We start from the raw sequence: 14,223 nt of genomic DNA on the forward strand, positions 1-14,223 counted from the left end.
GTGGTGAGAGATGACATATTTGTCTTGTTTCTAATCTTAGGGGAAAAACATTCAGTCTTTCCTCATTAAGTATGATGTTAGCTCTACGTTTTTTGTACATGCTCTGTATCAAGTTGAGAAAGTTACCTCTCTTTCCTTGTTTGTGGAGAAATTTTACTAGGAATAGGTATATTCTTAAAATGCTGTCTCTCCATCAACTGATCCGGTCACATGATAATCTACTTTAGCCTGTTAATAGGTGGGTTACAGAGACCGATTTCCCAATAGTAAGCAGGTCTTGCATACCTGGAATAAATCCCATTGGTCATGATATATAATTCTTTTAATACACTGGTGCATTTTATTTGCTAATATTTTATTGAAAATTTCTGCATCTAAGTTTATTAGAGGTATCTGTTGCTTTCTCTTTTGATATCATCTTTGCCTGGTTTTAGCATCAGGGTAATACTTGCCTAGGTGAGTTAGAAAGTTTTCCTTCTTCTATTTTTGGAAGAGATTGTAAAATCTGTGTTAATTTTTCTTTAAGTGTTTGGTAGAATGCTCCAGTGAAACCAGGTGGGCCTGGGGATTCTTTTTGGGGAGATTATTTATGGTGAATTCAGTGTCTTTAATGGTTATAGAAGTTTGGGATTGTTTATTTCATCTTCGTCACATTTTGGTAGTTTGTGGTTTTTGAGAAATTGGTCCATTTCCTCCAAGTTGTCAAATTTAGAGAATAAAGTTGTTTACAGTTTTTCTTTATTATCCTTTTAATGTCTGCAGATTCTGTAGCAATAGTCTCTCATTTCAGCTCTGATATTAATGGTTTATGTCATTTCTTTCTTAATCTTTATCAGTTTTTCTGGAGGTTTATCAATTTTATTGATTTTTTCCCCCAAATAATGAGTGTTAGGTTTCATTAAGTTTCTCTATTATTTTTTGATTTCAATTTCATTAATTTCTGCTCTTATCTTTACTTTCTCCTTCCTTCTGCTTGTGTTAGGTTTATTTTGCTCTTCTCTTTCCAGGTTTTTAAGGTGGGAACTTAGATTGTTGATCTGCGATCTTCCTCTTTCCTAATATAATCACTTAGTTTCATAAATCTCCCTCTCAGTAATGCTTTGCCTGAATCCCACAGATGTTGATGTGTTGTACTTTCATTTTCAGTCAGGTCTATGTACTTTTTTATATCCTTTGAGATTTAACCTTTGACCCATGGAAAATTTAGAAGTATATTATTTAGTTTCCAAGTGTTTGGAGATTTTCCTGCTGTATTTATATAATTGACTTCTACATGATTCCACTGTGTTCAAAGAACACTCTGCATGATTTCAATTTTGATAAATTTGTTAAAGTTTGTTTTATGGCCCATGATATGGTTAGTCTTGGTGAATGGTGCCTGAAAAAAATATTAATTCCTTGTCGGTGAGTGAAATGTTTCATCTATATAAATTAGATATTGTTGGCTGACTGTGTTGTCCAGTTCTTCTATATCCTTTCTGATTTTCTCTCTTGTCGTTCAGTTTGTTCCTTAGGAGGTGGTGAAGTCCTCAACTATAATTGTGAATTTGCCTCTTTCTCCTTTCAGTTCGATTAGTTTTTGCATCTTGTATTTTGAGGCTCTGCTGTTTGGCGTGTACACATTTAAGATCACGTTTTCCTGGTGGATTAATCTCTCACCATTTTGTAATGGATCTCTTGATTCTAGTAATTTTACTTGTTGTAAAGTCTACTTTATCTGATACTAAGAGAGCTACTTCTGATTTTTGAAATTATTGTCTGTATGTGTATCAGCTTCCTAGAGCTACAGTAACAAAATATCGAAATGAGGGCTTAAAACAACAACAACTTATTCTCTTACAACTCTGGAACCTAGAGGTCCAAAATCAAGATGTCAGTAGGGCCATGATCCCTCTGAGGGCTCTAAGACAATCCTTCTTTACCTCTCCCAAGTCTCTAGTGACTCGGGCGATCCTGGGTCTTCTGTGGCTTCTAGCTGCATTATTTTAGTTTCCTTTGCCTTGTAGCTGCCTCCAATTTCACATGGCCTTCTTCCCTGTCACTCTCTCTGTGGTCTGTCCTCTTCTTAGAAGGACAGCTAGTCGTGGAGTTAGGGTCCAACCCACCCCAGTAGGACCTCACCTTAACTAATTGTATTTGCAAAGACCCTATTTCCAAAGAAGGTCACATTTGGAGGTTCTGAGGAGACATGAATTTTTTTTGGGGGGGGCACCATTCAACAACCCATTACAATATGGTATATTCTTTTTTCTCTTTTCAATTTCAACCTACTTATATCATTATGTTTGAGGTGAATTCCTTGTAGACAGCAAAATACTGGTTTGTGTTTTGTTAATCAATTTGGCCAATCTCTGTCTTTTACTTGTATTCTCTTTCCCCTCTCCTTCTGGGACACTAATGCTAAAAATGCTGGATCTTGGGTGCCTGGGAGGCTCAGTCAGTCAAATGTCAGGCTCTTGATTTCAGCTCAGGTCATGATCTCAAGGTCATGAGATCAAGCCCCGCGACGGGCTCCAGTCTCAACACAGAGTCTACTTGTCCCTCTACTTCTGCTCCTCCCACCGCTTGCCCTCCCTCTCTCTCTCTAATAAATTTTTTAAAAATAAAATAAAAAAAAGAATGCTGGATCTTTTATTATACCAAAGATCCCTGAGGCTTTTTTTTCAGTGTGTTTTCTATTATTCTATCTTCAAGTTCACTGTCTTTCCTCTGTCATATTCATTCTGTTCGTGAATCTCTCCAGTTTGCTTTGTATTTCAGTTATTGTATTTTTCAGTTCTGTCATTTCCACTTGGTTCCTTTTACATATTGTATTTCTTTGCTGAGACTTTGTTTTATCCAGTTGTTTCAAGGGCATCTGTAATTGCTTGTTGGCACATTTGTATGATGGCTGCTTTAAAATCCTTGTCAAATAATTCCAACATCCAATCCATCTCTGTTTCAAAGTCTGTTTCAGAGTTGTTTCTCAGTCAAGTTGTGATGTTCTTGCTTCTTGGCATAATGAGTGAGTTTCAGCTGTGTTCTGGTATTTTAGCTTTGTTACGAGACCCGGGTTCCATTTAAATACTCTATACCAGCACGCATCCACCCTATTTAGGTTTAGGTTCAGACTTCTGTTTGTAAGCTGCAGTTCTAATGACAGTGTAGCTTTCAGAATCTTTGTGGTGCTAATTTGAAATGCTTGGTTCCCCTGGCGCCCCTGGGACTCCCACCGGTCCCTGCTGTGTCACCCCCTGTGGTGAAAGGCAATTCCCTGGGCTCCTGCTCTCTTTCCCCTTGCAGGTTCTGCCAGGCCGGTTGGTGTCTTCAGGTGAGGGAGGGGGTTCCTTAGCCACAGGACAGAGAGCTCCTCCCTGGGTCAGGCCATGCTCCCTACAAAAGCGGCCAAGCTGCCCAGTTTCTTTGCTAGAGACGGGAGTCTCTGGACTGTGGTGACAGAGAGCTCTTCATACCAGGCCACTTATAAATTGAGTTTTAAAGATAATTAAGATCTGAAAATTGTAAGTAAAAGATTTCATTTAAGGCTCATGAATTTCTACAAAAATATTGTTTCAAGTGAGATTTCATTAAGACTGATAGCAGAACATAGGGAGAGGCATACTCCAGAGCAATCATACCAGATAGTTTATAGAAAAATGAGTACTCACTTGAATAATATTGTCAATTTTTTCCAAATCACTTATTACAAACTGCCAGGTTGCCTCTGTTTTAGGAAGACCTGCACTGATACTGCTGAAAGCAAAACCAAAGAGCAAAACATTTTGAATGAGCGTAATAATACTGGCTTGATGAATATTACAGGCAAAAGAGCAATCAAGATCTTTTTTATTTTGATCAGTGAAAAGGTAAGTGTTATCCTTGCCTTTGTGCATTCAACAGACGAATATAAACAGCAAACATACAGTACAAACCCTTGACACTTGAGGTTAACTTAAGGACTGACCTACCGGGATTAGAGAAAAACCTAATTTGGAAGGACAACTTATAAATAACCTGGTGTAATTTATTACAGTGGAATAAACACAGCACCAGATGTGTGGCAGTGCTCAGTAAATGTTTTTGAATGAATTCCGAGTTTTCTTTAAGTAGAGGTTCCATCCGACTTTTAAGTCCAATAAATAGGTAAAATTCTTAAGATAAGCACTAATCGTTTTCATGTACAGATTTTGATAGTACATATTCTTTACCATAGATTAAACACGCCCCCTTGCACACTGCTCACACTGTGACTAGGCCTGCAGTAGCTTTCTTCAGAAATATTACAGACTGGAGACCAATCTAGTCTGAACGATCATACACTTACTCATTTTGGTAAAACTGAAATTTAACATCAGGACAAAAGGCTCATACACTGACCAAGTGACTGTGGAATGGTTCTTCAAGCTTGAGGAAAAATAGTTGCTCCCTGATGGATATTGTACGGAAGCAAGAGACCCAACACTAATCTTCCCTGTGAGGAAGATGCACCTGCACACATCTCTGGTTCCCCACACCATGAAGGCATTAGTAAGGAAAACTGAGCTGGGGGTCATATTACGTAACTACAGGCTGGGTGCTTTGGGCCAACTGTGTGCAGTGAATTAGCTACATCTAAGAGAGAAGAAAAAAGTTAATAAGCATGGAAATATGTGAATGTCTATTAGGAGGAAAAACGAAAGGCCTAAGTAAAGAAAGAAACATTTCAAACTGAAGTAGGGTAGGGCTCAGAGGATGGGCGAGGCAGTGTCAGGGATCAATAAAAAAGTAACATGGTCGGGCGCCTGGGTGGCTCAGTCGTTAAGCGTCTGCCTTGGGCTCAGGTCATGATCCCAGGGCCCTGGGATCGAGCCCCGCATCAAGATCCCTGCTCAGTGGGAAGCCTGCTTCTCCCTCTCCCGTTCCCCCTGCTTGTGTTCCCTCTCTCACTATGCCTTTCTCTGTCAAATTAATAAATAAAATCTTTAAAAAAAAAAAAAAAGTAACATGGACAAGCCCTAAATATCTGTATTTTACTGCTGTGAAAATCAGGTAAGCTATTAATAAGGAATGGACTTCCAAGTTTAGTTAAATACCAAGAGGTCTAATTTATTGGAAAGATATAACACTCATTTGGAATAATACCCAAATGTAGAAATGCTCATTTGGGTGTTTACCAAACCTCCTCGGAATCTCCGTAATCTGCCCTCTATCTTACCCCAAATACTTAGTTCCTAAGGATTTAAGCAAACTGAACATAAAGCAGTTTAAAAGAAAAGATACTGAAGAACAATGATCAAGGCCATTAACATGATGATATTTATGCTGAAAGATAAACTTACCCCAAAATGAAGACATGAATGCCAGCCTCAGTTAGAAAATGACTGTTCAAAAGTAAACACAGGTAGCACTGGATGGAAGTACTTCTCAAATGTGGTTTCTAAAAAATATCATCACAGGCAAAGTGGTTAAAACTTTTTTTAGTTAAAAAATGATACTTAAAATAATATTTTATCATATTTTTAGATTCCAAAAGTTAAGTTTATCACAATTTCAGAATTAATGCTCTTTTTTAGAATTAATGAAGCTAGAATTTATCCTTCTTGCTTTGTCGGCACCTCCAGCTCTGTCTTCTATGAGTAAAATTCTTTAATATGTATTTCTCCAGGTGCATTTCAGTGACAATAATTTTAAGAAAGTTCACATATTCACTAATTTACATATATACTAATATCATCACTTACTTTGTTTCTATTATCTTTATCCTCCCTCTCATCTTTTTTTTTTTTTTCCTTTTGAATAGTTCAGCATATATTTGTTGGATTGCTCTTAATTCTCCATGGCATGTTCATTTTTTTATTTGGGTGTGGTTGACAATAATAGTTCAACATATTTCATATAGCACAGATTAATAACATGAGTTACTAATACAGGTGTACTAGTTATATATTAATTTCACGTGAATTAATTTCAAATGAAAATTAATTATATATTGGTATCATTTGGAGGAAAAGAATGGATAAAAATAGACCCAACTAAAGATACTCTATGCCATCATAACAAGCAATATATAATAATTTCTCTTGGTGATTTAGGAACATACTTATCTTAGAATTTCTCAGTTTTGATACTTTTGCCTGCCTCTCTCACACTGTCAAAACCTTTACAGTTTCAGAAAGTACCCTAAACACTAAGAATCTGTGCTTCATTTATTCTACACTAAAGAGATGAATAATATCCAGACATTGTCATCAAAGACTAGACAATTCATTGATTAGATGAAAATTCAAAGAACAAAATAAGGTAAGTGAAATAATACATTTACAATGACATGAAGAGCACCTGATGTGAGTAGAGTTAAAAGACCTGTTTCTATTTACTTTCAAAATAAGAATAATCCATACGTGACCAGAGATCTGTGACATCTCAAGGTCTTTGGAGAAGAGTCATAGAACTTACTATGAAGTATCTGAGATTCAAGTGACCTTTTATGAAAAGTCCATGTACTATCTTTCTCTAATTTTTCTTACCGAAATTCTCATTACTCAATGCCAGGGTAAATCCTTAAGTACTGAAGAAGAGCTGGCTATGGCAATGGATTTCCAGCAGCCATCCATCCAGAATATTTCCTACAATACAATCCAGGGTAAGGAAATGATCCATTAAAAACACAAGTGGACAAGAAGAAAGGGAGGAAATTAATATTCATGGAGCACTTACTTTTTCATGGGCTCTCTATTAGTCACTTAATATATCTATCACATTACATCCTCACAACAATCCTATGGGGTAGGGTTAGCAGCATTTGGGTAAGGTGCCCAGGCCCTACAGCAGGTGCAAGACAGCCAGGATTTGAGACCAGGCCTGTCTGGTGACTAAGCCCAAATTGGCAAATTCCAAAATTCTATGTTGGTAAACAGTAGAAGCAACCAAATACCTGGCTTCGTATAAACTACTGACTGTTCATTTCATTTACAACAGAAAAGGTTACTTCTACAGACATGAACAGCTGTGTTTTGAAATAAATCACTGTTAATTAAAACATTATTTGAGAATTTCATAAGTAACAACTTCTATTTTTTTCTAATTCAAGGCAATGAAGAATGTGAAGATCACACACTCCCAATTTCAACTCCATTTTATTAAAGCAAAAATTAAAACCAAGATACATAAAATGTAAAGTTATTTGTGCCATCCTTTTTAAAATAGTTATGTATTTACTGACCTCCCCACAAAACTCAAAATCTGCTATGGTCTTGACATAAATATTCACTGCAATTAAATTCTGTAAATTCAATTATTTAAATTATTTCATTATCCAGATGATTGCTTTATGATATACAACATATAAATCTTTAAAAGAAAAAACTAGCATTTATTTAAGCATTAAGCAAGATTCTATGAGAGTACATTCAACAGAAATGCCTTTTTTTCAATAATAACATATGAAATCGAATCCTCCTGTTACATACGATCTGACTCATATGCATGATTTTAATTACAGCAAACCCTCCTTATTACTCTCTTCTTAGAATCATCTTCTTTGTCTATATTATCTCAGGGCTTCAAAGCCTCTTAGATTCCCTACATCCTTTTGAGTTGTATCCCAAACTCCACATTGTTCAAATAAAATTACTTACTGACCAGAGCCTGAGCAATACCAAGGGTGCTGGAGGTGTTAATAAGGCCCTTACAGAGCTACCTGAGTAAGCAGCGAGGATTTCACAGCAAGTCTCCACATATGCAGGGTGTTCGATTCTCATCTGGGGTGCAGTGGACGTCCACCGCCCTGCCCAACCACCCCTGGCGGGCACCCGTCAAGAAAGACTAAGCCTGTACCCTGAATGCTCCTGCCCAGCATGGTGGAATGCAGCAGGAGCCCATCCAAAGCTGCAAGCAAAATGACGATCATGGAGGCCAGTGTGGGCGCAAAGGGAACTTTTACAGCTTTGCCACCCACAAAAGAACTGATACGGTCTCCTGGGTTAACAGTGAAGAATCCAGTTTTTATAGCAGCTTTGGAAGCATTCAACCTGCCACTTGCTAGTTCCGTGGACCAGTAATTTTACCAGAAATATATGTGTGGGGCTGCGCGTGCACGTGTGTGGGTCAAAACTCAGTGCAGGTCAAAGAAACCTGAGAAGGTAAAATACTCTTTTCTCTTTAGCCAGGGCTCAAAGTTAACAATTACTATAATTAATTAGTATTAATGATGGTAACATTATGGTAAGTATTGTTTACCTGGTGCTTTCAGGTTTACCAAAGTATTTCCTACACATGATCTCATTCAATCCTGACAATCTCTTCCTGTGAAAGATATTACTCTTATTTTAGGGTGAAGAAATTGAGGTTCTGAGAGGTTAGGTGACTTGCTTCAGGTAAATGTCATACGTGTGGCCATGAAAATTGACCTCACAACCAAGGTGGGCAGAGGGAGGAGGGAAGCCAGAAACAGATGAGTAGCCCCTTCCTATAGGAAGTAACCGACTCACCCCGTGTGAATAAGAAAAATCCACTGCTCTACTGACACTTTAAAAACAGGTCTTTCAAATTTCTTGTGTGAAACAGAACTCAAGCTCTTTCACATCCATTATCTCATTTGATTTTCACAAAATACCTGATAGAGGGAAGTGGCTGAAACCAGGTTAATTACTTTCTGAGAAGACAAATCTAGGGATGAAATAAATCACCCACTTCCTTTTATATCATATTTTTGGAGAACCAGGAAAACAGTGTTTAATTTTTTTTTAAGATTTTATTTATTTATTTGACAGAGAGAGAGAGAGATACAAATAGGCCAACTGTTTAATCCTGGCATACTAATTGTGTGTGATCATGAAATGCGCTCAGTCAGCATCTTTGGTTTGTCCTTCAGTCATCTGGGGGCCTGGACCCAGGATCAAAAAAGGACTGAATCTCGGTGGTCTTGTGCTCAAGTGGTTCACAAAGTTTAAGCAGGGATTTTTTTTTTTTTTTTTTTCGATCTTGTGGTTGGGTGTCACCGCAGGATGGTTGTTGACCTTATGGCAACACCTCTACGCTAGCAGGATGTCACCGGCCCGGGGTAAGACATCGGGAAGAGCTGACAAATCAACACAGCTAGGCAGCTCCCAGAGCTGTAATTCTGGAGTGACTTGTGAAAATAATTGTACACATCTTGCACTCCATACCAACACTATAGTCCTTCCCGGCGAGGAAATATAATCTAACACACTGCTGTTTTGTCTTGTTTTATTCTGCTTAATTATTTACTCGCCCAGTCACACGTTTGAAGTCAATTTTAAAAGGTTTAGCAGAGAGGAAGGGTTTTAAGTCTCGGTTAATTTGGTAAACACATTCATCTGTTCACACACAAAAAAACAAAAAATGAGGGAAGACCAATGCCGCATGCTCATGTGACTATAAAGAATGGAAGACAGTGGGGTGCCTGGGTGACTCAGTCATTAAGCGTCTGCCTTCTGCTCAAGTCATGATCCCAGGGTCCTGGGATCGAGTCCCGCGTCAGGCTCCTTGCTCCGCGGGGAGTCTGCTTCTCCCTCTCCCTCTGTTTCCCCCCACACACTTGTGCTCTCTTTCTCTCTCTGTCTCAAATTTTTAAAAAAGTCTTCAAAAAAAAAAAAAAGAATGGAAGACAGCATTGTTGCCCTGTACTCATGTAACAAATATTTATTGAGTACTTACTATGTGCTAGGTATTTATCTCTGACCTTGGGATACATCGATGAATGCCGAGGACAAACTACCTTGATTTTAGAGGGAAAGACAGACCACTTAAAATATAGGTAAACTAGTTAATTATATGTTTCATTAGGGAGAGATAAGTGATGTAAGGAAAAAGGAAACACAGAATAGGGCATGAAGGACGTGGCTGCGATTTGGAGTAGGTTGTCAGGGTCGAGTTCAGTGAGAATAAAATCAGATCAAAGATGGACAGGCAGCAAGGGAATGCGCCCCAAGGATACCTGAGTAAAGAGCATCTGAAGCAGAGGGAAGAGCTAGAGCAAAGGCACCAAGGCAGCAAGCATGCCTATGAGTGTGAGGTTCGGAAAAGAGGCCGAGGGAGTGAGCAAGAGAAAGTAGTCGGCGATGAGAGCAGGAAGGTACACAGGGAGGCATGGGTCAGACTGGGCCCTTGCGGTCACTGCACACGTCTACAGCTTGAAATCACTGCAGCACTTTGTCACAGCAGACAGCTGATACCATCTGAAGGACCTTGTTAAGAATCTGTCTTGGCTCTTGTGTTAAGGACAGGCTGGGCAGGGCGGGGCCAGGAGGGCAAGGCTGGAAGCAGGGGTGCAGGTGACTCATGGCGGTGGCTGCCACGTGGGGTTGGCAGTGGAGACTAGGACACGTGGTTGGAGTCTGGAAACACCGTTATGACGGAACCAACAGGATTTCCTGACAGACCGGATGTGGGGCATCTGAGAAAGAAATACTCCCAAGTCTTTGTCCCTGAGCACATGAGAAATGGAGCGGCCACCAACTGAAATGAGATAGGCTGTGGGTGGAGTTGATACTTTGAAGGGAGGGGGCAGATAAGGAGTTTTTATTCTGGACGTGTGGAGTTTGGGACATCAAGTACATATCTACATGAAAATGTCAAATAGGCAGTCAGACGTTAGAATCTTGAGTTCAGGAAAGTGCTTTGAGCCTGAAATCCACATCGGATTCATGACACTGGTTGAGATCACCAAGGAAAAGGTAGAGAAAAGGACCAAACCTGAGCCAAGGCATTTCAATATTAACTAGTCAGAGAGACAAAAAAAGGACCAGCAAAGAAAAACTCAAAGGGAAGACCAGAGAAAAGGGGAAAAATGAAGAGAGTGTGATGTTCTAGACATCAATGAAAATTATATCCAGGAAAAGAAATGATGATCACATCAAAGGTGCTGACAGGTCAAAGACGACACAGATTGAGCCCTGAAGGGGGTTTAGCAACATGGGGGTCCTGGGGGACTCTGACAAGAGCATTTTCAAGGGAGTGATGGAGACAGAAGCCTGCCCGAAATGGGCTGAGGAGAAAGTGGGAGGAAAGGATTTATAAAATGTTCGTGCAGGCAACATTTTGCAGAATACTGCTCCAAAAGGGAGAAAAAGGGCGGTAAAAGGTAATAGAAGGTGGGGGGAAATAACAGCATGTCTATATGCTGAGGAAAACCTTGAGGATGTTAGAAGGAGAAGGGACCATTGCCAGAGTGAGGTTCTTGAATAGGCAAGTGAGGAGGAGAATGGGATTTCATGCACAAGTGGGCTGGTGGCTGGGTCATCCACTGTCATGGAAGGAAGGCTATGGGTCAGGGTAGGTGCAATGTCTGGGTGGTAGAGAGCTGCCGTGGTGTATGTGCTCAACTGTTGCTTCGGTTTTCTCAGTGAATTAGGACAAAAAGTCATCGGCAGAGAGTGAGGGCAGGGAGGGAGCATTAGGGGTTGAGGACAGAGGAAAATGTATGAAATAGCCATTGAGGTAAGTAGGAGAATGACAAATGTAAGTACAGCATGGGACCCATGCCCATTGGAAGTCCATGGTCGTGAATGGTCAGAAAGGAAGATTAGTCGGCACGTGTGTGTTTTCTCCAGCCACATTAAACTGTGAGGAAGAGGCAGGCCCGGCATAGGTGGAGAACTGTATTTAATCGGGGTCGTGTATGTCAACAAGCACAAGCAAGAGACAGGCAAGGGACTTTCGAGTCTATGTAAAGGAGTATATTACAGATACATCCAGGAAACCTAATTTTCTGTTTTTATTACAAAACTTCATGGAGGAAGTGTTCCTGGAATCACCTCATAAAGCATAAATAGATGTTAGATGTAAGGGAAGAGAGAGAGACAACATTCAAGGTGGAGGAAAGAGCCCAAGCAAGGACATATGCAAACAAGTGCAGTGTGTACTCAGAGGAAAGAGTGTCATTGGCTAACAGTGTGAAAGCTGCGGTGGGTACAAGTGGACAAAAGAGTCGTGGGTGTACGAAGCAGGGACTGCAAACATAGTCCCTACAGAGCCGGGGGTAAGACTGTCAGCCTCTGTCTTGCATTCCCAGTCACAACTACTCAACCCTCGTATGAGAGTGGGAAACAGCCATAGACAATGCATGAATGAATGCATTCGGAGCAGACAGTCGGAATTTGACCCACGGGCTATAGTTCACAGACCTCTGACTCCTGGGGGAATCTCTTAGTCAGTCCCAACTGGAAAAGAGTTGAGAAAGTGATACGTTTAAATGTCTCAAATTGTCCTGTTATTAAGGGTACCAGCATTTTTTTCAGTAATCGCTTTTAAGCTGTTTTCAATTGACACTAATATTATGAAATTTTCAAATACAAAATTGCATTAAACACAATCTGTGCTCAGTATTAAAGCTAAAAAAAAACCCCAATACAGACTATGTTACCATGGGTACTACTTTGACTTTTAAAAATTAATTCATATAAGATCTAAAGTTGGTATTCAATTCTTTCATAAGGCCACACAACTTGTTAACAAGGCCTATAAATCTCCCAATTTATCAAAACAACAAAAATAAATGATTAAGTAAGATGTTTCTTCTTTTAAAAATACTATTTCACATAAGGTTTACAAAGTATGTATTTTTAATATATATATATATTTTTTTAAATAAAAACAGTATTTAGTTTTGGCGAATAGTTAAGACAAATTGCTTGATTATATTGAAATGTTTCTAAAGCAAGTCATAACCATTTAAATGTCTATGCTACCAGCGTGGTTCCCTGGTGGCTCAGTGGGTTAAGCATCCAACTCTGGATTTTGGCTCAGGTCATGATTTGGCTCAGGGTCATTAGGTCAAGGCCCACATCGGGCTCCATGCTGGGCCTGGAGCCTGCTTAAGATTCTCTCTCTCCCTCTCCCTCTGTTTCTCCCCCACTCGCGTGCATATGAGTGTGTGTCCTCTCTCTCTCTCTCAAATAAATAAATCTTTTTTAAAAATGTCTATACTACCAAAGACCAAGGCAATAATAAAATTTGGATACTTATGATGACTGCTCAAAAAGCATTAATTAAATCGATGGTATTATAAAAAATAGAGAAACACTTCAGGTAGTTTATCATCTAAGAAAGACAATGATGTATACATGTAGCTGGAGGGCACATATACTCTGATCATAGTTCCATGTAGCAATATATTCATGTGCTTTTTTTAATCATTTGGTGCAAAGGTTCTTGAAAAATGTGTTGCCTAAGTGTTTCTGAAAAATGCTAGCTAGTATAATTCTCTAGGGCAGGTACAATGGACAGCTTGCCCAGAATAGCACAGCTCTAATATTGAACCTAGTGTCTAGGAATAGTTAACGAAATCTGCTCCTCTAGCCCAGTTTCCAAAAGTACTGCATTCAGAACACTTGGGAAAGGTGAAGAAATTCTCCCAAATCAGAGCACAAAAGGACAAAAAGTTGGAAATTATGAGACAGTGCTAGAAATTCCAACATAGGATTGAAATGGAACTCCAGAAAGAGCAAAGAGAATGGAGAGGAGGAAATAATTACAAAATGATTTTTTAACAATGCTATAGAGTTGGAAAAAGACACCAGCTTTCACTTTGAAGAGGCATAAAAAGTACTGATGAAAAACGTGGTATTTTTTAACCTAAATTCTCTAATTCCGGGATAAAGAACACCATGCTAATAGTATTCGTGGAGTACAACCAAGTTACTTAAAAACAAATATCAGAATGAATCCGATCATGTGGTACTTAGAAGACAACAGAACTAATCTTCAAAGTTTAAGGGAAAATGAATTTGAACCTAGAAAGATATTGGTATTTAAGAAAGAGAGCAAAAAATATTTTTTCATACCAGACTTTCGAAAGTGTAAGATCCACAGAATGTGAAATAATAGTGAAAATGTGAAAATGCATTTGGGGAAAATAAAAATGTCCAAAATAATAGAAAAAGATGTGGGATATAATAATATGAAGCATAAAACAAGTAACATTTATATTTGGGCTTAAATAAAGGCACTGTTCTTCTAAAGTACAAGGTCTTTTATCTGCTTCATTCATTCATTTTGCAAAAATGTGAGATCCTTGTGATTGGAAACGCTGTTTGTCTTGTCCATTACTGTACCTCCAACACATAAAAGCATACTAGCTTAATATAATAAGCGCATATTCTATGTTTGTTGGATTTGGTTTTTCATTTATTTGCAATTACATTGTTCCTCTTCTCACAACCATCAATCTCTTAGCTGCCCTTGCGTCCCCATCCAGCAGGTGTAGCAGTTAGTCACTGTAAAAACTACCCTAACTGGCACCCT

The 14,223-nt window shown here is 39.0% G+C and overlaps 1 protein-coding gene across 7 annotated transcripts in view; it reads right to left on the reverse strand.

The window, feature by feature from the left end:
• Window positions 1-14,223, reverse strand: part of IL15 (interleukin 15) — a 78,257-nt gene that overhangs the window by 8,780 nt on the left and 55,254 nt on the right. For 6 of the 7 annotated variants that reach the window (XM_035023014.1, XM_035023012.1, XM_035023013.1 and 3 more), the window contains 3 exons: window positions 6,486-6,584; window positions 5,298-5,395; window positions 3,648-3,732 (listed from right to left, as the gene is read on the reverse strand). In XM_035023014.1, coding sequence (XP_034878905.1) covers window positions 3,648-3,732; window positions 5,298-5,395; window positions 6,486-6,497 — 195 coding nt within the window. In that variant the 5' untranslated portion in view covers window positions 6,498-6,584. The remainder of the gene's footprint in view (window positions 1-3,647; window positions 3,733-5,297; window positions 5,396-6,485; window positions 6,585-14,223) is intronic. The other variant, XM_035023017.1, reaches the window with a different exon arrangement.

Source organism: Mirounga leonina, unplaced genomic scaffold, assembly GCF_011800145.1.
Source record: "Mirounga leonina isolate KUSES-001 unplaced genomic scaffold, KU_Mleo_1.0 Mir_176, whole genome shotgun sequence".
In the NCBI taxonomy this organism is placed as follows: domain Eukaryota; kingdom Metazoa; phylum Chordata; class Mammalia; order Carnivora; family Phocidae; genus Mirounga; species Mirounga leonina.